Genomic DNA, 24,025 nt, shown 5'->3' with positions numbered 1-24,025 from the left:
CCATAAAGTTGGGGGATGCATGGGTAGCGGGAAGGGGGTAGGCTCAGGAAGGAATAAAAATAATGGTGAAAACAGCCCAAAAGATAAGAAAAAGGGATGATTGGAAAGTCCAGCTAATAGACTCAGATTCAGGAAAAAAAATTAAAAACTGATAAGGGCAGTATGATTGCATGAGTGCTTTGTACAAAATTATCCAACAATTTGGCACAAAACATCATTCATTAGCATAACTCAAGCTAATTGCGTTTTACAAGATGAGGAATGAGGAATGGAATGTGATCAGTTAAAATTATGTGAGATAAACAACATCTGGGCAAAGGAGCAGGCTGTGGCCTGCTGTATGCAGAAGCTCTGTTGTTCAATAAGAATTGTCAGGGAATCCATTAATCGGTGTGTCCCTGGCTGCTAAATTAGAAGTCTGTGGAGATTGTAATATTTAAGGTACAGGATGTTCCAATGGTTGTTACATTGGTTCCTGCTGAGTAACAAGGGTGGGACCCTCAGTTCAAGGGTCAGTGTACAGTTCTTGTGAGGCAGTCAGTTTGAGGCAGTCGGCCAGCCAACAAGTACCACTGAGACAAAAGGGACAGAAATGGGTCCCAGTTAAGTTAAAGAAAGAGCTGTGGGGAGCAGGCTTTAAGTAAAGCGGGCTTTGGAGCAGTGCTGTTCTGCTTGGCATAGCCATAGATCTGAAAGTGTGGTAAGCTGGTGTTTGAGTGTACTTGGGAGTCCAGGGAGAAGGAATCCCAGAAAGCGAGACTGAAATCCTGCGAGATGGGCTGTTGTTGAAGCCATCCGAGTGGCAGCAACGTTTGGAGAGAGTGCCAAGGACAGATCTTCGAAGGTGAAGCTGGGAATCTCTCGTGAGACAGAGTTTCAACGAGATTGTTTTACTTAGTGTTTATTAACGTCTGGGTGGGTTCTTTAAAAATCCATGGACTCTGCCTTGGTTGCATCTGTCATTTACTCTGTAGTGTGGGGTGTATGACCATAGTTCGTCTGTTGATTCACATGTACTGCATACTTACCCTCAACGTGAGAGTATAAAATAAATATTTGTGAATTGCTTCATCTTTCTGAACTTGTGCAGTAAAATTAATTTTTGTTTGCTCAAAGCCCATGGGATCTTGTGGCTTTATTCCAAAAGCAGGTGTCTTGAACCTCAATCTTTATCGACTTTAAACAAAACGTTACTGGTCCGTAACCGGATCTTCCCCCTACGCCCTGGGATCTGGCCAAGGAGCATAACAGAGTTCTACATGCTAATGCAGGTAGCAGTGAGAATAAAACAAATCAATTAGAACTGCACATCCACCTTAAAATCAATCAGTGGGACTTGGCTGCAAATGGCAGGACTGGTAGATAAATTATTCCAGTCTATAAGGTCTTTAGGAAAGACAGAGAAGTTGGAAAAGGAGAAGGCGTAGCAATATTGACAAGGGACCCAATTACCGCATTCGAAAGAGATGCTGATTGTTTCCACTGTGTTTTGGATGTATGAATATTGTTTCCAGGCCCTTTAGTAAACTTACTACCATTTTAGTATCTCAGTCTTTCAGAGTCAGTTTCTTGGAATTTTACAGGTCAGTGTCTCAGTGCCTTTGTCCCAATTTCTTCCATTTTTAGAGTTCAGCATCAAGTATTTTAGTGGTCAGGGTCTCAGTGATTTAGAGATCAGTAGATTGACTATCATTGCAGACCAGCAGGGACCCATTACATGCATATCCTGTGCCAGGCAGGAACTCCAGAAGACTTCAGCAGGGATTGGATGACCACTAGACAGTGTTGGAGAACAACACACGAGGTGCAGGAATCCCCTAAATTAGTGGCTCTCACTAACTGGTTTTCAGCTTGAATACCAAGGCGGGTGACAACTTCTTGGAGAAACGCTGCAAGAATCAAACCCGTTACCATGGGAGATTTGACCGCACACAGGGGAAATAAAGAGTAGAAATGCAATAGTCATGCGGGATTTGATAACTAGGGGCACGGACAGGCATTTATGTAACCGCAAACATGATTCCTGTGTGGTATGCTGCCTCGCTGGTGCCAGGGTAAAGGATACACTGACTGGGGTCAGGGCATTCTGCGAGGAGAAGGAGAACAGCCAGAAGCTGTGGTCCATGTTGAACAATAAGTGCAAGGCACTCATGAACTTCTTTGTCACTAAGATAAAAACCATCCAATCAGCTGTGTCCCTATCTTCCTTGCAGGGGTATTCGCTAGTACTGTGGGGGAGGGTTTAAATTAGATTGGCAGTGGGGTGGGATCCTGAGCAGGGAGACACAAGACAGGGAGACGAAGACAGCAATGAAAGACAGAAAAGCAGAAAGCAAAAGTGGAAGGCAGGTTTGCTACAAGGGATAGCATCAAATAGGGCCATTGTACAAAAAAATCTTAAAAAGACAAGTCTAAAGGCACTGTTTCTGAATGCACGGAGCATTCGCAATGAGGGAGACGAATTAATAGCGCAAATAGATGTAAACGGGTACAATATGATTGTGATTACAGAGACATGGCTGCAGGGTGACCAAGGCTGGGAACTGAATATCCAAGGGTACTCGATATTTAGGGTGGACAGGCAAAAAGGAAAAGGAGGTGGTGTGGCATTGTTAGTTAAGGATGAAATCAGTGCAATAGTGAGAGAGGATATTGGCTCAGAAAATCTAGATATAGAATCATTCTGGGTGGAGCTAAGAAGCAACAAGGGTCGGAAAACATTAATGGGAGTTGTCTATAGGTCTCCAAACTGTAGTGGTAAGGTAGGGGACAGCAGTAAACATGAAATTAGAGATGCATGTAGCAAGGGTGCTACAGTAATCATGGGTGACTTTAATCTACATATAGACTGGACAAGCCAAATTAGCAATAATTTGTGGCGGATAAATTCCTGGAGTGTGTACAAGATGGTTTTTTAGACCAGTATGTTGAGGAACCAACTAGGGAACAAGCTATCCTAGATTTGGTGTTGTGCAATGAGAAGGGATTAATTAATAATCTTGTTGTGTGGGGTCCTTTAGGGAACAGTGACCATAACATGATAGAATTCTTCATTAGGATGGAAAGTGAATTAGTCCAATCTGAAACTAGCGTCCTAAATCTTAACAAATGAAACTATGAAGGTATGAGGCATGAGTTGGCTAAGATAGATTGGGGAACTTCATTAAAAGGCATGATGGTGGATAGACAATAGCTAATATTTAAGGAATGAATGTATGCATTGCACAGTTAGACATTCCTCTCTGGCACAAAAACACACCAGGAAAAGTGACACAACCATGGCTAACAAAAGAAATTAAGGATAGTGTTAGATCCAAAGAGAAGTCACATAAAGTTGCAAGAAAAAGTAGCAAGTCTGAGGATTGGCAGCAGTTTAGAATTCAGCAACGGAGGACCAAGAGATTGATTAAGACGGGAAAAATAGAGTATGAGAGTGAACTTACAAGGAACATAAAAGTGGACTGTAAAAGCTTCTATAAGTATGTAAAAAGAAAAAGATTAGTGAAGACAAATGTAGATCCCTTATTGTCTGAAATGGGAGAATTTATAATAGAGAACAAGGAAATGGCAGAGCAATTAAACAACTACTTTAGTTCTCTCTTCACAGAGGAAAACTTAAATAACTTCCCAGAAATGCTAGGGAACCAAGGGTCTAGAGGAATTGATGGAAAATAGTATTACTAAAAAAAATAGTGCTGGAGAAATTAATGGGACTGAAAGCCAATAAATCCCCAGGACCCAATAGTCTACATCCCAAGGTATTAAAAGGAGGTGGCTGTGGAAATAGTGGTTGTCATCTTCCGAAATTCTGTATATTCTGGAATATTCCCGGCAGATTGGAGGGTGGCAAATGTAACCCCACTGATTAAAAAAGGAGGGAGGGAGAAAACAGCAAAATACAGACGGGTTAGCCTTACATCAGTAGTTGGGATAATGCGAGAGTCTATTATAAAGAATGAGATAACAGGACACTTAAAAAATATCAATGGGATTGGACAAAGTCAACATGGATTTATGAAAGGGAAATCACGTTTGACAAACCTACTGGAGTTTTTTTGAGGATGTAACTAGCAGAATAGATAAGGGAGAACCAGTGGATGTGGTGTATTTGGATTTTCAGAAAGCTTTTGATAAAGTCCCACATAAAGGCTAGTGTGTAAAATTAAAGCACATGGGATTGGGGGTAATATATTGGCATGGATTGAGAATTGGTTAGCAGACAGGAAACAGAGAGTAGGAATAAATGGGTCTTTTTTGGAGTGGCAGGCGGTGACTAGTGGGGTACCACAGGGATCAGTGCTTGGGCCCCAGCTATTCACAATATATATCAATAATTTGGATGAGGGAACCAAATGTAATATTTCCAAGTTTGCTGACGACACAAAACTTGGTGGGAATGTAAGTGATGAGAGGTGTTGAGAGGTTTCAAGGCAATTTAGACAGGTTGAGTGAGTGGGCAAATACATGGCAAATGCAGTATAATGTGGATAGTGTGAAGTTATCCATTTCAGTAGGAAAAACAGAATGGCAGAGTATTATTTAAATGGTGATAGATTGGGAAATGTTGATGTACAAAGGGACCTGGGTGTCCTTGTACACCAGTCACTAAAAGCAAGCATGCAGGTGCAGCAAGCAGTTAAGAAGGCAAATGGTATGTTGGCTTTCATTGCGAGAGGACTTGGGTACAGGAGCAAGGATGTCTTACAGCATGAGACCACACCTGGAGTATTGTGTGCAGTTTTGGTCTCCTTACCTAAGAAAGGATACACTTGCCACAGAGGGAGTGAAGCGAAGGTTCACTGGAGTTTAGAAGAATGAGAGGGGATCTCATTGAAACATATAAAATTCTGACAGGGATGGACAGACTGGATGCAGGGAGGATATTTCCTCTGCCTGGGTGGTCTAGAACAAGGGAACACAGTCTCAGGGTACGTGTTGGCCATTTAGGACTGAGATGAGGAGAAACTTCTTCACTCAGAGGGTGGTGAACCTGTGGAATTCTCTACCACAGAGGGCTGTGGAGGCCAAGTCACTGAATATATCTAAGAAGGAAATAGATAGATTTCTAGATTCTAAAGGCATCAAGGAGTATGGCATTGAGATAGAGGATCAGCCATGATCATACTGAATGGCAGAGCAGGCTCGAAGGGCCGAATGACCTACTCCTGCTCCTATTTCCTATGTCTCTATATTTCCACAAGCCCACTAGGTCAAACTGCTTCTAAAGTTCCCTGTGCCCTAATCCTGAACATGCTTCATTCTCTAGTTTCTCTCATATCTCCCCTCATGCCCTCTCTGAGCTCATCTTGTCCGTGAGACCCACCTCCTGTTTCCTTGACTCTATTCCCCTTTAAATTGCTGACCATCCAACCTCCTGAACCCCATGTTAGTTGATATCATTAAAAACTAAACCTTGACCCCCCTGTTCTTGCAAACTACAGGCTCAACTTCAACCTCTCTTTCCTCTGCAAAGTCCTTAAATGTGTTGTCACCTCCCAAATCCATATCCATCTTTCCCAGAACTCCATGCTTAAATCCCTCCAATCAAGGTTTCACCACTGCCACAGAACCAAAGTGGCTCCTATCAAAACTCAAAATGGCATCCTATCTGACTGTGAAAAAGGTAAACTATGCCTCCTTCTTGACCTGTCTGCAGCCTTTGGCATGGTTGAGCACACCACCCTCCTCTAACTCATCTCCATGTCTATTTTATCAAACCCCTTCACAAGTTACAAGGCCTGTATTAGGCCACCCACCAATTTCTCTTCCTGGAGAAAAGAGCCACTGTTTGTTCAGCCTTTCAGTTTTTGTGAATCCTATTTTACACCTTCTCTATACCCTTCCTATAATGTGGAGACCAGAAAGAACTGTGCACTGCACTCCAGGTGTGGTCTAACCGAGGTTCTATAGAAATTTAACATTAATTTCCTGTTTTTCAATGCTACTTCGATAGAAATGAACCCCAGTGCTTGGTTTATCTTTTTATGGCCTTATTAATCTGTGTCACCTAGGCCAATTGCACTCTGATTCTGCAAGCTTACCAATGTCTTCTTGTACACGCTGTCCTGAAAAACTTCTTAACCTAAAGGGTTGTGGAAATCTAGTACTCTCCCCAAAAAGTTGTTGATGCTCGGTCAAGTGAAAATTTAAAACGTGACAGTGATAGAATATTGTTAGATGAGGAAATTGAGGGCTACAGAACTAAGCTGGGTTGATGAAGTTGAGGTCATTATCTAAGTGAATGGTGGAACAAACTCAAGGGAATGAATGGCCTATTCCTATGTCCTATAAATTTGAAAGAGAACTGGCAGGTAGCAATACCAACTTGCATTTATATAGTGAAGTAAAACATTCCACACTGCTTCACGAGGGCAATTATTAAACACAAATTGACACTGAGCCCCGAGGACAGGTGACCGAATATTTGTCAAAGAGTTTAGAGTAGTGTCTTAAAGATCGACAGAGAGGTGGAGAGGCAGAGACAGTTAGGGAGGAAATTCTCGAGCCTGTGGCCTATGCAGCTGATGGTGGAGCAATGGAAATTGGATCGCAAAAGTTCAGAACTGGAAGAACGCAGAGTTCTCCGAACGTTTTAGCACTGGAGGAGGTTAAGGTGACTTGGAACTATATCACTGTTCCTTCACTGTCACTGGGTCAAAATCCTGGAACACCCTTCCTAACAGCACTGTGGATGTACCTACATGCCCCTATAAAAGCAGTTCCAGTAAGCTACAACACTGGCATCTACCCGGCTATGTAGAAAATTGCCCAGGTACGTCCTGTACACAAAAAGCTGGACAAATCCAACCCGTCCAATTACCGCCCCATCAGATTACTCTCAATCATCAGTAAAGTAATAGGAAGGGGTCATCAACAGTGTTATCAAGCGGCACTTGCTTAGCAATAACCTGCTCACTGACAGTTTGAGTTCCACCAGGGCCACTCAGCTCCTGACCTCATTACAGACTTGGTTCAAACATGGACAAAAGAGCTGAACTCCAGAGGTGAGGTGAGAGTGACTGCCCTTGACATCAAGGCTGCATTTGACTGAGTGCAGCATCAAGGAGCCCTAGCAAAACTGGAGTCAATGGGAATCAGGGGAAACTCTCCGCTGGTTAGAGTCATACCTAGCACAAAGGAAGATGGTTGTGGTTGTTGGAGGTCAATCATCTCAGCTCCTGGACATCACTGCAGGAGTTCCTCAGGGAAGTGTCCGAGGCCCAACCATCTTCAGCTGCTTCATCAATGACTTTCCTTCTATCATAAGGTCAGAAACGGGGATGTTTGCTGATGGTTGCACAGTGTTCAGCACCATTCGCGACTCCTCAGATACTGAAGCAAAGCCCATGTTCAAAGGCAGCAAGACCTGGACAATATCCAGGCTTAGCTGACAAGTGGCAAGTAACATTTGCGCCACACAAGTGCCAGGCAATGACCATCTCCAACAAGAGAGAATCTAACTATCGCCCCTTGACATTCAATGGCATTACCATCACTGAATCCCCCATTACCAACATCCTGGGGGTTACCATTGGCCAGAAACTTAACTGGACTAGCCATATAAATACTGTGGTCACAAGAGCAGGTCAGAGGTTAGGAATTCAGTGGCAAGTAACTCACTTCCTGACTCCCTAAAGCCTGTTCACCATCTACAAGGCACAGGTCAGGAGTGTGATGGAATACTTTCCACTTGCCTGAATAAGTGCAGCTCCAACAACACTCAAGAAGTTCGACACCATCCAGGGCAAAGCAGCCCACTTGATTGACATCCCATCCACAAATATTCACTGCCTGCACCACTGACATACAGTGGCAGCAGTGTGTACCATCTACAAGAAGCACTACAGGGACTCACCAAGGCACTTTTGACAGCACCTTCCAAACCCACGACCACTGCCATCTAGAAGGACAAGGTCAGCAGATACATGGGAATACCACCACCTGGAAGTTCCCCTCCAAGCTGCTCAACATCCTGACTTGGAAATATATTGCTGTCCCTTCACTGTCGTTGGGTCAAAATCCTGGAACTCCCTTCCTAACAGCACTGTGGGTGTACCTATAACACATGGACTGCAGCGATTCAAGAAGGCGGCTCATCACCACCTTCTCAAGGGCAATTAGAGATGGGCAATAAAAATGCTGGCCCAGCCAGTGACGCCCACATCCTGTGAAAGAATTTAAAAAGGTAATGGAGGGATTTAAACACATTTTAAATTTGAGGTGTTACTGGGCTGGGAGGCAATGTACATGAGCGCAGAGATGATGGGTGCACAGGGCTTAGTGCAAGTTAGGATATGGACAGCAGACTTTTGGATAAGCTCAAATTAGCGCAAAAGGAAATGTAATAAAGCTTGTGTGCGGTAAGCTGCCGTATAGGAGGCTCTTGATAAAGTTTGTTGCTTTTCAGTCTGGAGAGATGTGAGTAGTGATAAGCCCAGAGATTAGTGTTAGGATCAATTTACATCAATGATTTGCATCCACGTAGGTAACACAACAGCAGCGTTTGCAACACTAAAGAAATAGTGTGATCAACTGGAAGGGAACTGTAAGTGATCCCAGGATGGAGACAGGTTATTAGAACAAATATTCAATATCTTTAAGAGTGCAGAGATATAGGAGATGGTCACAAACTCTATACCAGAGAACGGGGCTCTAAGGGTAAGGTGCACAATACAGGCTGAACTATTTTATGCTGAGGGTGGTTATTGTGTGAAATGAAAAGCAATGGAGGCACATAATGTGAGAGAATTTAAGGGGAAAACTGAGAGATCTATGGTGGAGCAGCTGACTGAAGCCATTAATTTTGGAAAAGCCAGTTACATCCCATTTCTGGTTTTCCATTTCTGTACTTTGCTACATTCCACACTTTCATACATCATACTTACAGCCGTATTCCCCGCACTACTTCATCAATGGATCCAACTGGAGTTCCAGAGTGGGATAAACTCGAATGTATTGGGTGGAGTGTCCGAGGAGGATTGCGTCGTCGTGCGGAATGGACTGGGTAGGACAGAGAGGAAACACTGTGTTCCAGCAGAGGGTTTGCATGAAAACGGCTTGAAGAGATGGTGCTTGAACGTGGTCGCAGAATAGGCCTCTCATCTTGATCCCTGTAATCAAGTTTACCAAAAACACATCAACAATTCACCTATCACCTCTTCAAAGTACCCCTGACCCCTCTTCCCACACACAAGCCCCAAACACTCAACACTGCCTCACTCTTCCTTCAGTGCCAATCACACAAACCCAGATAAGGGCACACGTCCGGAGGTCTACTCTGCATTACTGTCCATGAACTGGTCAGTTGTGCCGACATTGCAGCTCAACATGAAACTTATCCCACTCTGAAACAACAATTAATTGCATTGACAAAACGTTTTGCTCAAGTTGAGGAATTTTTTTATCAAGAATCTCCCTCCAAACTTACATGGTACAGTCCATCCAGAAGTTGCCACTGCTTATAGCTGTTTTTTGAGTTCTAGATAGTAAAACAAATAAATAAATGCTTCAAATATTTATAATACATTACAAAATATAAAGACCTATTTTGAGACACTGCCATTTAAGTCATCACTAGTGAAGTTTCTTCTCAATCTTGTCTGAGTCTGGCTTTTTTACTGTACTTATTGACTGCACATGTGGCAGATCGGCTATGACATAGTAAATGCAGCTTGTGCTTTGAAAATCAGATGGTCCATACTTTACCTTCTTCTGGCGTTTTACATACGAAAGAAAAATGATCAGGTTGCACAAACAGAGCTTGTATTCTCTCAACTATAGAAGGTTAAGGGGTGCTCTGATTAAAGTATTTTAAATGATCATGGATTTGACAGGGTAGGTACAGAGAGATTGTCTCCTCTGCTCAGGGAATTCAGAACAAAGAGGCATAATCTTGAAATTCCAATGAAATTGTACAAGTGTGAAACAAGGAAACATTTTTCACATCTTTGGAAGCATTGCGGAAGTCTGGAACTCACTCCCTGAAAAAGGGAAAAGATGCTGAGTACCCACAAATCTGACACCAGGATTGATAGATTTTTGTTACATGTGGGATTTCAAAGTTGGGTATTCAAAGTTGAGATCAGCCATGAGCTAGCTGACTTGTGGAATGAATTTGAGTGGCTGAATGGCCTATTCCTATGTTTCTACTGTTGATAGTCTTGCTGCTAAAATCCTCATAGCCATTGTGGATAATGGCAGAAAGCAAGTACGAATTATCGGGGTAGGATTACCCTTCGATGTTCTCAGACTTTGAACTACATGACGAGTGGAAGAATGAAGTTGATATGTGGACACAGGTTATGATTTACCAAAGAGAAAACATGTTTGGCCTTAAAGCTGTCACTTCTCACAAGTGCATTACTTCTGATTTTACTTATATGATGTCTGTTAGATGGAGGTTTGGACCTTCTATTAGAGTCCTTGGGTAAAATTTACAAGAACAATGATCTATTAAATGCCAATGAGGCATGGTGAGGATTTGCTAGATTTGGGGAAACAGATGGTCATTCTATGGAAGAACATATCATGGACTTTAACAGATTGTATTAGAAGTTGAAAAAATTCAATTTGGGTATCTCTGGATCAAAGAACAAAGAACAAAGAAAAGTACAGCACAGGAACAGGCCCTTCAGCCCTCCAAGCCTGCGCCGATCATATTGCCTGTCAAGTAAAACATTTTGCACTTCCGGGGTCCGTTTCCCTCTATTCCCATCCTATTCATGTATTTGTCAAACTGCCTCTTAAACACCACTATCGTACCTGCTTCCACCACCTCCTCTGGCAGCGAATTCCAGACACTCACTACCCTCTGCGTAAAAAACTTGCCCCGCACATCTCCTCTATAGTTTTCTCCTCTCACCTTAAATCTATGTCCCCTAGTAATTGACTCTTCCACCCTGGGAAAAAGCTTCTGACTATCTACTCTGTCCATGCCACTCATAATTTTGTAAACTTCTATCAAGTCGCCCCTCAATCTCCGTCGCTCTAGTGAGAACAATCTGAGTTTCTCCAACCTCTCCTCATAGCTAATAACCTCCAGACCAGGCAGCATCCTGGTAAACCTCCTCTGCACCCTCTCCAACGCCTCCATATCCTTCTGGTAATGTGGTGACCAGAATTGCACGCAATATTCCAAGTGTGGCCTAACCAAGGTTCTATACAGCAAAACATGACTTCCCAGCTTTTATACTCAATACCCCTGCCAATGAAGGCAAGCATGCCATATGCCTTCCTGACTACCTTATCCACCTGCGTTGCCACTTCCAGTGACCTGTGGACCTGTACGCCCAGATCTCTCTGTCCGTTGATGCACTTAAGGGTTCTGCCATTTACTCTATAATTCCTACCTGTATTAGACCTTCCAAAATGCATTACCTCGCGTTTCTCCGGATTAAACTCCATCTGCCATTTCTCCGCCCAAGTCTCCAACCGATCTATATCCCGTTGTATCCTTTGACAATCCTCTTCACTATCTGCAACTCCTCCAACCTTAGTGTCGTCTGCAAACTTACTAATTAGCCCAGTTACATTTTCCTCCAAATCATTTACGTATACTACAAACAGCAAAGGTCCCAGCACTGATCCCTGCGGAACACCACTAGTCACAACTCTCCATTCAGAAAAGCACCCTTCCACTACTACCCTCTGTCTTCTATGATCAAGCCAATTCTGTATCCATCTTGTCAGCTCACCCCTGATCCCGTGCAACTTTACCTTCTGTACCAGTCTGCCATGAGGGACCTTGTCAAAGGCTTTACTGATATCCATGTAGATAACATCCACTGCCCTTCCATCGTCGATTATCTTTGTCACTTCCTCGAAAAACTCGATCAAGTTAGTGAGACACAACCTCCCCTTCACAAAACCATGCTGCCTCTCACTAATACACCCATTTGCTTCCAAATGGTAGTAAATCCTGTCAGGAAGAATCTTCTCCAATAATTTCCCTACCACTGACATAAGGCTCACCGGCCTGTAATTTCCTGGATTATCCCTGCTACCCTTCTTAAACAATGGAACAACATTGGCCATTCTCTAGTCCTCTGGGACCTCACCCGTAGCCAGTGAGGATACAAAGATTTCTGTCCAGGCCCCAGCAATCTCCTCCCTTGCCTCCCTCAGTTCTCTTGGGTAGATCCCATCTGGCCCTGGGGACATATCCACCTTAATATTCTTCAATAATAAAAACAAAAAGCTAAAAGCTACTGCGGATGCTGGAAATCCAAAACAAAAACAGAGTTACCTGGAAAAACTCAGCAAGTCTGGCAGCATCGGTGGAGAAGAAATCAGTTAACGTTTTGAGTCCTCATGACCCTTCGGCAGAACTGAGTATAGTTAGGAGAAAGGTGAAATATAAGCTGGTCTAAGGTGGGGGGCGGGGGGAGAGAGAAGTTGAGGGTGGGGTGATTGTGGGGATAAGCAAGCAGTGATTGGAGCAGATAATCAAAAGATGTCACAGACAAAAGGATCAAAGAGGTGTTGAAGGTGGTGATATTATCTAAGAAAAGTGCTAATTAAGAATGGAAGGCAGGATACTCAAGATACAGCTCTAGTGGGGGTGGGGTGGAAAGACTAACAAAGTTTTAGTTTTAGATTTAAAAATAATGGAAATAGGTGGGGAAAGAAGAATCTATATAAATTATTGAAAAAAAAAAGGGAGGGGGGAGAATCGGGGTGGGGATGGGGGGAGGGGGAGTTTAAGATCTAAAGTTGTTGAATTCAATATTCAGCCCGGAAGGCTGTAAAGTGCCTAGTCGGAAGATGAGGTGCTGTTCCTCCAGTTTGCGTTGGGCTTCACTGGAACAATGCAGCAAGCCAAGGACAGACATGTGGGCAAGAGAACAGGGTGGAGTGTTAAAATGGCAAGCGACAGGGAGGTTTGGGTCTTTCTTGCGGACAGACCGCAGGTGTTCTGCAAAGCGGTCGCCCAGTTTGCGTTTGGTCTCTCCAATGTAGAGGAGACCGCATTGGGAGCAACGAATGCAGTAGACTAAGTTAGGGGAAATGCAAGTGAAATGCTGCTTCACTTGAAAGGAGTGTTTGGGCCCTTGGACGGTGAGGAGAGAGGAAGTGAAGGGGCAGGTGTTGCATCTTCTGCGTGGGCATGGGGAGGTGCCATAGGTGGGGGTTGAGGAGTAGGGGGTGATGGAGGAGTGGACCAGGGTGTCTTAATATTCTTCAAGACGCCTAACACCTCCTCTTTTTTGATCTCAACATGATCCAGGCTATCTACACACCCTTCCCTAGACAAATCGACCGCTAAGTCCTTCTCTTTGGTGAATACTGATGAGAAGTACTCATTTAGTATCTCTCCCATTTCTTCTGGCTCCATACACAGATTCTCACCTCTGTCCCTGAGTGGACCTACCCTTTCCCTGGCTACCCTCTTGCTTTTTACATATGTATAAAAGGCCTTGGGACTTTCCTTAATCCTGGATGCCAATGACTTTTCATGACCCCTTTTAGCCCTCCTGACTCCTTGCTTAAGTTTCTTCCTACTTTCTTTATATTCTCCACGGGCTTCATCTGTTCCCAGCCTTCTAGCCCTTACGAATGCTTCCCTTTTCTTTTTGACTAATCTCACAATATCCTTCGTTATCCAAGGTTCCTGAAACTTGCCATGCTTATCCTTCATCCAAGCAGGAACATGCTGGTCCTGAGTTCTTATCAACTGACGTTTGAAAGCCCCCCCCACGTGAGTTGTTGATTTACCCTCAAACATCCGCCTCCAGTCTAGATTCCTCAGTTCCTGCTTAATATTGTTATAATTAGCCTTCCCCCAATTAAGCACCTTAACCCGAGGACTCCTGTTATCCTTATCCACCAGTACCATGAAACTTTCTGAATTATGGTCACTCTTCCTGAAATGCTCCCCTACTGAAACTTCGACCACCTGGCCAGGTTCATTCCCTAATACCATGTCCAGTATTGCCCCTTCCCTAGTTGGACTATCTACATATTGTTTCAGGAAGCCCTCCTGCAGCAGGTGGGTGGGAAGAAAGGGGAGGTTCCACCCCCAATCTGCAGCCCCCGAAGATAGAAAACTTCCTTCCTTCCCGCCCTTTGAAGAATTTCTTTTCATAAATCGGGCTGCCCACTCCCGCCCGAATGTCCACGCCAACTGTTTTTTGCAGTGTATTATCGGGGTCAATTGGTTTGATTGACCCTTTTATGATGGGTGCGTTGCCAATTCTGGCGCATGCCCATTCCCCCCCACCATATGGAGGTGAGCTCCAAGGTAGGTGGGAATATGCGAACAAGGAGCAGGAGTAGGCCATTCAGCCCCTCAAGCCTGCTCCGCCATTTAATAAGATCATGGCTGATCTGATAGTAACCTCAAATCTGCATCCCACTTACTTCTGATAACCTATCACCCCCTTGCTTAGAATCTATCCACCTCTGCCTCTCTTGACACTTCTTTTAAGATCTTAGGATGAAGTCCATCAGCCCGCAGGTCCAATTTACTCAGTACCGCTTCTCTGGTGACTGTAATGTTCCTGACTTCCTTCCCCATTTCCATTTCCTGGATGGATGGTAGGGTGGGCACCTGCCCTATTTTACATGCCCCCTGTTGCCGAAAACACACCTAGCTTGGGCATGTAAAATGCAGCCCACAATTATCTGGTCATTGGTACAGCGTGTAGTGAGTTCTTATGATTTGGAGTGCATTATCTTAAAGGGTATTGAAAGTAGCAGCTTTCAAACAGGAACTGGATAAATACTTGACAAGTAGAAATGTGCAGGGTTATGGGGAAAATGCAGTGGAGTGGGAGGAATTGGGTGATTCTTTCAAGGAGTTGGCACAGACAGATATCCACGTGGCCTCCTTCTGTACTGCAGAATAATGCCTTGATATTAACCTCCAACACCCTCTGTCCCCACCCCCCACATGACAACAGGTGGCAGAGGGTCAGGGTGGGGGAAGCAAATGCTAAGAATTAAAAATCAGGAGCCATTGACCCTAATCTGCTATAAACACACCTGCTACCATGTCGCCAGTGACAGGTTGTATGGTGTAAGTGTGTCACATGTTAGAGGGACAGGACACTTTCTTATCATATTTAATTCAGTCACCCACAGTGTGATTAGGAGCCTGATTTAAATTTAACTGCTGCAGATCAGGTTTCCTATAGCTCAGGGAGCCTGAGAGTGAGATGAAGGTGGAAGCTGCCAGCTCCAGCAGGTTAGCACTTTTAATAGCACTTTTAGTTAGCCAGTAAGAGCACAAATGCTTTCCCTGGCCTTTCCAGGGTGCAGTTCCCTCTCTTCTGCAATCGCGGCCTTGATTGGTGATTTTCCCCATTGCCCGATCTCTCCCTCGCAATGCCAAGCTCTCTCCCAACCCCTTCACTCTTTCGTGGTTGTCACTGGGGTTTTCCCACCAGGTAAACCAAAATATGGCCGGCAGCACAACGCCAAGGAAGTGTGAGGCCCTGCTGTCAAATTCAACAGAACCTCCACCCCCACCAGAACTACCTCATACCTTGCACTCTGCTTGTCTCCCATGAATAACGTGTAAATATCCCAATGAAGGTCATTCAGGAGGTGCAAACACCAGAATATGACCATAAAACAACATCCCTGAAAATACTTTATATATTATATAACTGTTATATCACACTGTGATACCAAACAATTGGAAGAGAATCTACAGAAGCTGCAGCATTATTCTGCCTCTGTCATAACCCAAAACACATTTATTATTAAAAGCCATTTCTGCCAATCTGAGTACAAATGTGGTCTTTCTCTTCCAGTGTGCCCATCGTCTCAGCATGATGGACAGAGAGATAGAGCCAACTTAATAAAAAAAGAATGATGTCGACAAGGTGTGCAACACCACAGGCCATCAAGATAATGAACTGACGACAATGCCCAACCTGAGGGGAAGTACTTACTGAATCTTTCCAGCTACTGGAGGGTTTCTCTGATGAAAGGGAATTCCTTGGATCTGTAAACTATTTGGTCTGCTCTGTACTGCCCCAGTGTGTGTTTGCTGAACCTGCATGCAAAAGAAATAAGACAGAATCTAACAACAACTTACACTTAGATAATACCTTTAATGTTGCTCCAGAGGTGCAATGGACAAAAATGGCCACCAAACCAATGGAGTCATTAGGAGGGTGACCAAAGGTTCAGCTCATGAGATGAGTGATAAGAAGTGTCAGAAGGATGAATGAATAGTGGAATTAGGTGTGGAGTTCCACAAAGAGGGGTCTAGACAGTGAAGCATGACCACTAATGGTGTGGTGAAACAAGGGGAGAAGGTACAAGAGTCCAAATTTAAAAGAATGGAGAGTTCAGTTGCGTTTGTAGGAGAAGGTTACTGGGATGAATGAGGTATCAGGGATAGAGTGGGATGAAGTCATGAAGAATTAAATGTTTTACATTTGAGACATAGGACTGGGGGTTATGTATGAACATGAATGATGTCTGAGTAGGACTTGTGTGACAGGATTTGGGCAGAATTTTGAATAAAGGTGCAGAATGTCATGGGTGCTGGTTTCAACAGAAGATGGGCCAAGGTAAGGATTGAGGCAGTCAATGTTACGGAGGTGGAAAGAGGTAGTCTTTATGATGGAGCAGGTCTGAACAATCTCATTCAACCTGAGACAGTGGCTAAGGAGGAGAACAGATTTGGTGTCAAAGATACATTGGTATAGCAGAGACTGAAGACAATGGCTTCGCAATGCTTAGCTGCAAGACATTATGGCTCATCCAAGAAGCTGGACAAAATGTTTGACAATCCACTAGCAATGAAAAGGTTAAGAGAGGTTGTGATGAGGTCAAAACAAAAACAAACAATGCTGGGAATATCCAATAGGTCAGGCAAGATCTGTGGAGAGAGGAACAGTTAGTATTTCAGGTTGATAACCTTTCATCAGAACAGATTCCAGCACCAGCAGTGTTTTGTTTTTGAATAAAAGGTTTGGGATAGAATGGGAGGCTGAATAGACTAAATGACAAAAGGGATGATGGTAAAAGGCAAAAAAAGGTGGCAATGGAACAAGTAAAGAAGCAAAAGGTGGGTCTAGAGGAGGTGTTACTAAGAATAGTAGAATGAATACCAACAATGAAATAAATATCAGAAATGGGGGCAATGGTTATGATCTGAAAGGAGGAGTACTTCACCCAGTCCCGCAAAGCTAACCTGCTTGCTCCTCCTCTGAAGTCCCCTGCACAATTAAATCCCTGTAAATCGATCTGCTCCCCAACCATCCTGAGTCTTCATGTTCCACTAACCTAGTCCTTCTCATCTCTCTCCTTCCTTTCTGAAGCCTGTCAATCTGTTGATTGCAGCAAGAAAACGGAGACAAAATTGTTTATCAGGTCCTGCCAATAAATTCAGCAGAAGCTGAGGAAATCTGCTCTTAGGGCCTTCCCGAATACTCCATCCCTGAAGTCTCCATTCAGTATTTGCTGCTTCTTCAAGCTCCATAAGATGTTCTGTTTCAGTTCTAATTGACCCAGCCCTCAACTATTCCTTTAAAGTTTTACAAAATCCCTTACTATTCCCTTTACCCATCTTTCTTCATAACCCCTGCACCCTCTTCTTTTTCTTGCTTGCCCTCCACATTTGCCTTGACTTTATGTATTATTGGCCTCTTTTTTTGTTTACATTTTAATTTCTTTACTAATCCAAGGAACTCCAGATTCCTGTGGGAACGTGTCTTCTCCATACCGGAATCATCCCCCAGATGAACATTTCCTATTGTTTGTAAATGTTTCTGTTTTTTTTAAATCTAGGCTGGTGTCGTTTTTCTCTCATTTAAATTCCTCCCAGTCAGGTATCTTTACTTTTAATTGTTCCTTATCCTGCTTTTGTAGTTCTATATTAAGTCTATCTTATGGTTGCTTTTCCTACACATTCCCCATTATATCATATATTTTGTCCACATCCTTTTTTAGGAATAGATCCAGAAATGCCTCGTTACATGTTGGACTGAAATCATTCAGATTCACACCCTAGATATGGTATCAAAAAGAGTTTGAAGCTGATCCCTAGTGGAACAAGTTATGAAGAAAGGTTAGAAGCTATTGCTTTGTTCAACCATGAAGAGACTTAAATGAGACAGAGCCTTACAGCGCTGTATGGTATTACGTGGAATTGCAAGCGCTATTTCAAGCTAGCCTGTGAACATGGAGGCATATTACAAACTGAAAGCAAATTCAAGACTGAGGTCAGTACTTCTCACAGTCATTAATGTCTGGGCAGTGGGAATAAAAACTCTGCAACCATTTAAGGATCAGCTAGACACAAGATGGACTGAATTGCCTCTTTGATCTACTATTATCTTTGTGATCATTGCATTCCAGGCCCAGCAGTGATGGGCTGCAGTCTGAAGCGCTAATGTCACATAGTTGGCAACATCAACTGCATCAGCGTGAGGAGCTTCAAAGGACAGTGTGCCAGAGCAAGGAATGAGTAAACAAAGAGAAGGCCAAGATTCCCACTGTAGAGAGAAAGGCCAAAGTTTACTTTACAGGGAGCAAGACCATGGTTCATAATGCAGAGGAGCCAAGATTCACCCAGCAGAATAAAGAGTCAAAAAAACCTTTTCTTTATATAGTAACTTTCTCATCCTCAGGATGTCGCAAAGTGCTTCACAGCCAATCAAATACTTTTGAGATGTAGTCACTATTGTGATGTAGGAAAAGCTGAAGCCATTTTGTGCAGAGCAAGCTCCCACAAAAAAATGTGATAAAGACAAGCTAGTCTGTTTTAGTATAAAAGCAAAATACTGCGGATGCTGGAAATCTGAAACAAAAACAGAAATAGCTGGAAAAACTCAGCAGGTCTGACAGCATCTGCGGAGAGGAACACAGTTAACGTTTCGAGTCCGATGGCTCTTCATCAGAACTAAGGAAATATAGAAATGTGGCGAAATATAAGCTGGCTGAAGGGGGTGGGACAGGTAGAGCTGGATAGAGGGCCAGTGATAGGTAGAGGCAAAGAGGAGATTGCCAAAGATGTCATAGACAAAAGGATAAAGGGGTGTTGACGGTGGTGATATTGTCTAAGGAATGTGCTAATGGTGTCATTGAGGGTAGAAAGCAGGACAAGTGACAGATGGCCCTATTGGGGGTGGGGTGGGGGGAAGGGATCGAAATGGGCTAAAAGGTGGAGATAAAACGATAGATCGAAATAAATTTAAAAATAGGTGGGAAAAAAAAATATATGTAAAACATATGTTAACACCTGCCCCTTTACTTCCCCCCTCCTCACCGTCCAAGGGCCCAAACACTCCTTTCAAGTGAAGCAGCACTTCACTTGCACTTCCCTCAATTTAGTCTACTGCATTCGCTGCTCCCAATGTGGTTTCCTCAACATTGGAGAGACCAAATGCAGACTGAGTGACCGCTTTATGGAACACCTTTGGTCTGTCCGCAAGCATGACCCAGACCTCCCTGTCGCTTGCCATTTCAACACTCCACCCTGCTCTCATGCCCACATGTCCATCCTTGGCCTGCTGCAATGTTCCAGTGAAGCTCAACGCAATCTGGAGGAACAACACCTCATCTTCCGACTTGGAACTCTACAGCCTTCCGGACTTAACATTGAGTTCAACAACTTCAGATTATGAACTCTCTCCTCCATCCCCACCCCCTTTCCGATCCCCCCTTTTCCAACCATTTATAATTTTTATATATATTTTTCTTTTCCCACCTGTTTTTAAATTTATTTTGATCTATCGTTTTATCTCCACCTTTTAGCCCATTTCGATCCCTTCCCCCCCACCCCACCCCCACTAGGGCCAACTGTCACTTGCTTGTCCTGCTTTCTACCCTTAATATCACCATTAACACATTCCTTAGATAATATCACCACCGTCAACACCCCTTTGTCCTTTTGTCTATGACATCTTTGGCAATCTCTTCTTTGCCTCCACCTATCACTGGCCCTCTATTCAGCTCTACCTGTCCCACCCCACTCAGCCAGCTTATATTTCACCACATTTCTATATTTCCTTAGTTCTGATGAAGAGTCATCGGACTCGAAATGTTAAGTGTATTCCTCTCCGCAGATGCTGTCAGACCTGCTGAATTTTTCCAGCTATTTTTGTTTTTGTAGTCTGTTTTAGTGTTGATTGAGGGATAAATAATGTCCATTATACCATGGATATACCCTTCTTTGAAATAGTGCTTTGGGATTTTTTATGTCTACCTGAGGGAACTGGTGGGACCCCAGTTTAAAACCTTATTCAAAAGATGGCAACCCTGAGGGTGCTCCCTCAGTACTGCACTGAGAAAACAAGGAAATGGTGGAGGCATTGAACAGGTATTTAGTGTCTATCTTCACTGTAGAAGACTTCGCAAATTTTCCAAAGATACTTGAAAATCAAGAGGTGAAAAGGAGGGAGCAACTTAAAACAATCACCATCACCAGGAAAAACGGTGCTGGGAAAACAATTACACCTAGAGGCTGACAAGTCCCCAGGACCAGATGGCCTGCATACTAGGGTCTTAAAAGAAGTGGCTGCAGAAAGGCATTGGTTATAATCTTTCAAAATTCTTTAGATCCTGGAAGCATCCCAGCGAATTTGGAAGATAGCAAATGTAACAACTTTATTCAAGAAAGGAGGCAGACACAAAGCAGGAAACTATAGGGCAGTTAGTCTAACATCTGTTAACAGGAAATTGCTAGAATCCTTTATTAAGTAAGTTATAGCAGGATACTTAGAAAATCATAAAGGGACCAGGCAGAGTCAACATGGTTTTGTGAAAGGGAAATCTTGTTTAACTAATTTATTATAGAGTTCTTTGAGGAAGTAACAAGCAAGGTAGATAAAGAGGAACATGTAGATGTGGTGTGCTTGGATTTCCAAAAGGCATTTGATAAACTGCCCCATCAAAGGTTATTACAGAGGTAAGAGCACTTGATATAAGATAAACTATATCATGGATACAGGAATCGGTGTAGCTAACAGGAAGCAGAATAGGAATAAATAGGTCTTTTTTGAATTGGCAAGCTGTAACCAGAGGAGTGCCACAGGAATCAGTGCTGGGAGCTCAACTATTTATAATTTATATCAATGACTTGGATAAAGGGACTGAATGTACGGTCGCTAACTTTGCTGATAACAAAGAACAAAGAAAAGTACAGCACAGGAACAGGCCCTTCGGCCCTCCAAGCCTGCGCCGATCATATTGCCCGTCAACTAAAACATTTTGCAATTCCGGGGTCCATATCCCTCTATTTCCATCCGATTCATGTATTTGTCAAACTGCCTCTTAAACACCACTATCGTACCTGCTTCCACCACCTCCTCTGGCAGCGAATTCCAGACACTCACTACCCTCTGTGTAAAATACTTGCGCCGCACATCTCCTCTATAGTTTTCTCCTCTCACCTTAAATCTATGTCCCCTAGTAATTGACTCTTCCACCCTGGGAAAAAGCTTCTAACTATCTACTCTGTCCATGCCACTCATAATTTTGTAAACTTCTATCAAGTCGCCCCTCAATCTCCGTCGCTCTAGTGAGAACAATCCGAGTTTCTCCAACCTCTCCTCATAGCTAATAACCTCCAGACCAGGCAGCATCCTGGTAAGCCTCCTCTGCACCCTCTCCAATGCCTCCATATCCTTCTGGTAATGTGGCGACCAGAATTGCACGCAATATTCCAAGTGTGGCCTAACTAAGGTTCTATACAGCTGCAGCATGACTTCCCAGCTTTTATACTCAATACCCCTGCCAATGAAGGCAAGCATGCCATATGCCTTCCTGACTACCTTATCCACCTGCATCAAGATAGCTAGGAAAGTAAGTAGTGAAGATGACATAAGGAGTCTGCAAAGGGATATGGACAGGTTAAGTGAGTGGGCAGAAATTTGACAGATGGAGTATAATGTGGGAAAATGTGAATTTGTCCACTTTGGCAGAAAGAATAGAAAAGCAGCAAATTATTTAAATGGAGAGAGATTGCAGAACTCTGCGGTACAGAGTGATCTGGGTGTCCTGGTACATGAATCACAAAAAGTTAGTATGCAGGTACAGCAAATGGTTAGGAAGGCAAATGGAAAGTTGGTGTTTACTGCAAGGGAATAGAATATAAAAGTAGGAAAGTTCTACTGCACTTGTTCAAGGTCTGGCTGAGACCACATCTGGAATACCATGTACAGTTTTGGACTCCTTTTTTGGAAAAGATATAATTGCATTAGAAGCAGTTCAGAGAAGGTTTACCCGACTCATTCCTGGGATCAAGGGCATATCTAATAACGAAAGGTTGGATAGGTTGCGCCTATACTCATTCGAGTTTAGAAGAATGAGAGGTGATCTTGTTGAAACATATAAGATCCTAAGGGGACTAGACAGGGTGGATGCTGAGAGGATGTTTCCCCTTATGGGAGAGACTAGAACTAGGGGACACAGTTTAAGAATAAGAGGTCTCCCTTTTAAGACGGAGATAAGGGGAAATTTTTTCTCTCAGAGGGCGGTTAGTCTGTGGAATTCCCTTCCCGAGGAAGCAGTGGAGACTAGTCACTGAATTTATTCAAGGCTGAATTAAATAGATTTTTGATAGACAAGGGAGTCAACATTTGTGGGGGGGCAGGAAGCAGACAGGAAAGTGGAGATAAGACCACAACCAGATCAGCCATAATCTTATTGAACAGCAGAGCAGGCTTGAATGGCCTACTCCTATATTCCTATGTTCCCACTGCACTGGAGTATCATTCTAGGGTTTTCTGCTCAAGTCTCTGGAATGAGATTTCAACACATAATCTTCTGACTCAAGGGACAAGACAAACCAGTTGAGCTGCGGCTGAAATGGCTAAGCTTCACACTGCAGAAGGAAGGGCCAAGGTTCACACAGTGGAAGGAGGTGTCAAGGTTCATTCTGCAAAAGAATTTGCATTTATCTAGTGCCTTTCACAGCCTCAGGATGGATCAAAGGGCTTTACAGCCAATGGCGTACTTCTGAAGTGGGGTGACTGTCGTAATGTAGAAAATTTTGCGCACGTTCCCACAAAAAGTGATGCAATAATGACAAGCTAATCTGTTTTCCTGATGTTTATTGAAGAATAACTAATAGCCAGGACAGCAGGAATAATTCCCCCCCTCTTCTTCAAATAGTGCTGTGGAATCTTTTACATCCACCTTAGAGAGCAGATAGGGCCCAGGTTTAACATTTCATCCCAAAGTCGGGAAAAGTCAAGCTTCACTCTGCAGGGGAAGGGTCAAGGTTCATTCTACAAGGATTGGGGTTAGAGGCCTTAAAATATGAGAAGAATGATGGGGAGCAGAATTTCTTTCTTTCTTCGGGCCACAGGGAAGGATCTGAAGAAATGATGTCAGAGGAAGAGTTGAGCTGACAAAATATGGCTAGGTGATTAATTTCTTTTATAACCATGTATTTAATTTATTATATAGTTAATTTCAGTGTTTTGTTAATTGAATTTGGGAATAAAATTATTAACCAAATAGAGGATACTAGCCTTAAAGGGTTCTGAATGTGCATTAAATTAAAATCTGACATATAAAAATAATAAATAAGAGTTAAGGAAATTATAAAACAAAGGAGATAATGGAAAAATAAAATCAAGGGGGAGGCAGTGGCCTAGAGGTATTGTCACTGGACCCCAGGGTAATGCTCTGGGGGCCCAAGTTCGAATCCCACCACAGCAGATAGTGAAATTTGAATCCAATAAAACATCTGGAATTAAAAAAGTCTAATGATGTTGATTGTCATAAAAACCCATCTGGTTCGCTAATGTCCTTTAGGGAAGGAAATCTACTGTCCTTACTTGGTCTTCATGTGGCTCCTGACCCACAGCAATGTGGCTGACTCTGAAATTGCCTAAGAAGCCACTCAGTCCTCAAGGGCAATTAGGGATGGGCAATAAATGCTGGCCTTGCCAATGACTCCCCCATCCCATGAATGAATAAAAAAACCCACAAATTAATTTTTAAAAACAGCTAAATACAAATATCTAAATATAATCTAGTTCTTGAGTAATTGTGTTATATCAAGAACTAAAATAATACAAATAAATATTAACAAGTAATGGTAGAGCAAGTTGTGTGT

General features: G+C 43.2%; 1 protein-coding gene across 4 annotated transcripts in view; it reads right to left on the bottom strand.

The window, feature by feature from the left end:
- Positions 1–24,025, bottom strand: part of LOC144668501 (protein FAM149B1-like) — a 139,474-nt gene that overhangs the window by 38,619 nt on the left and 76,830 nt on the right. For 3 of the 4 annotated variants that reach the window (XM_078530529.1, XM_078530532.1, XM_078530531.1), the window contains exons 10-12: positions 15,897–16,000; positions 9,428–9,478; positions 8,886–9,110 (exon numbers count right to left, since the gene is read on the bottom strand). In XM_078530529.1, coding sequence (XP_078386655.1) covers positions 8,886–9,110; positions 9,428–9,478; positions 15,897–16,000 — 380 coding nt within the window. The remainder of the gene's footprint in view (positions 1–8,885; positions 9,111–9,427; positions 9,479–15,896; positions 16,001–24,025) is intronic. The other variant, XM_078530530.1, reaches the window with a different exon arrangement.

The sequence above is a fragment of the Cetorhinus maximus genome, chromosome 27, assembly GCF_964194155.1.
Source record: "Cetorhinus maximus chromosome 27, sCetMax3.hap1.1, whole genome shotgun sequence".
In the NCBI taxonomy this organism is placed as follows: Eukaryota; Metazoa; Chordata; class Chondrichthyes; order Lamniformes; family Cetorhinidae; genus Cetorhinus; species Cetorhinus maximus.
Note: the sequence above shows the minus strand (reverse complement) of the source record. Positions and strands in the feature narration are given on the sequence as shown.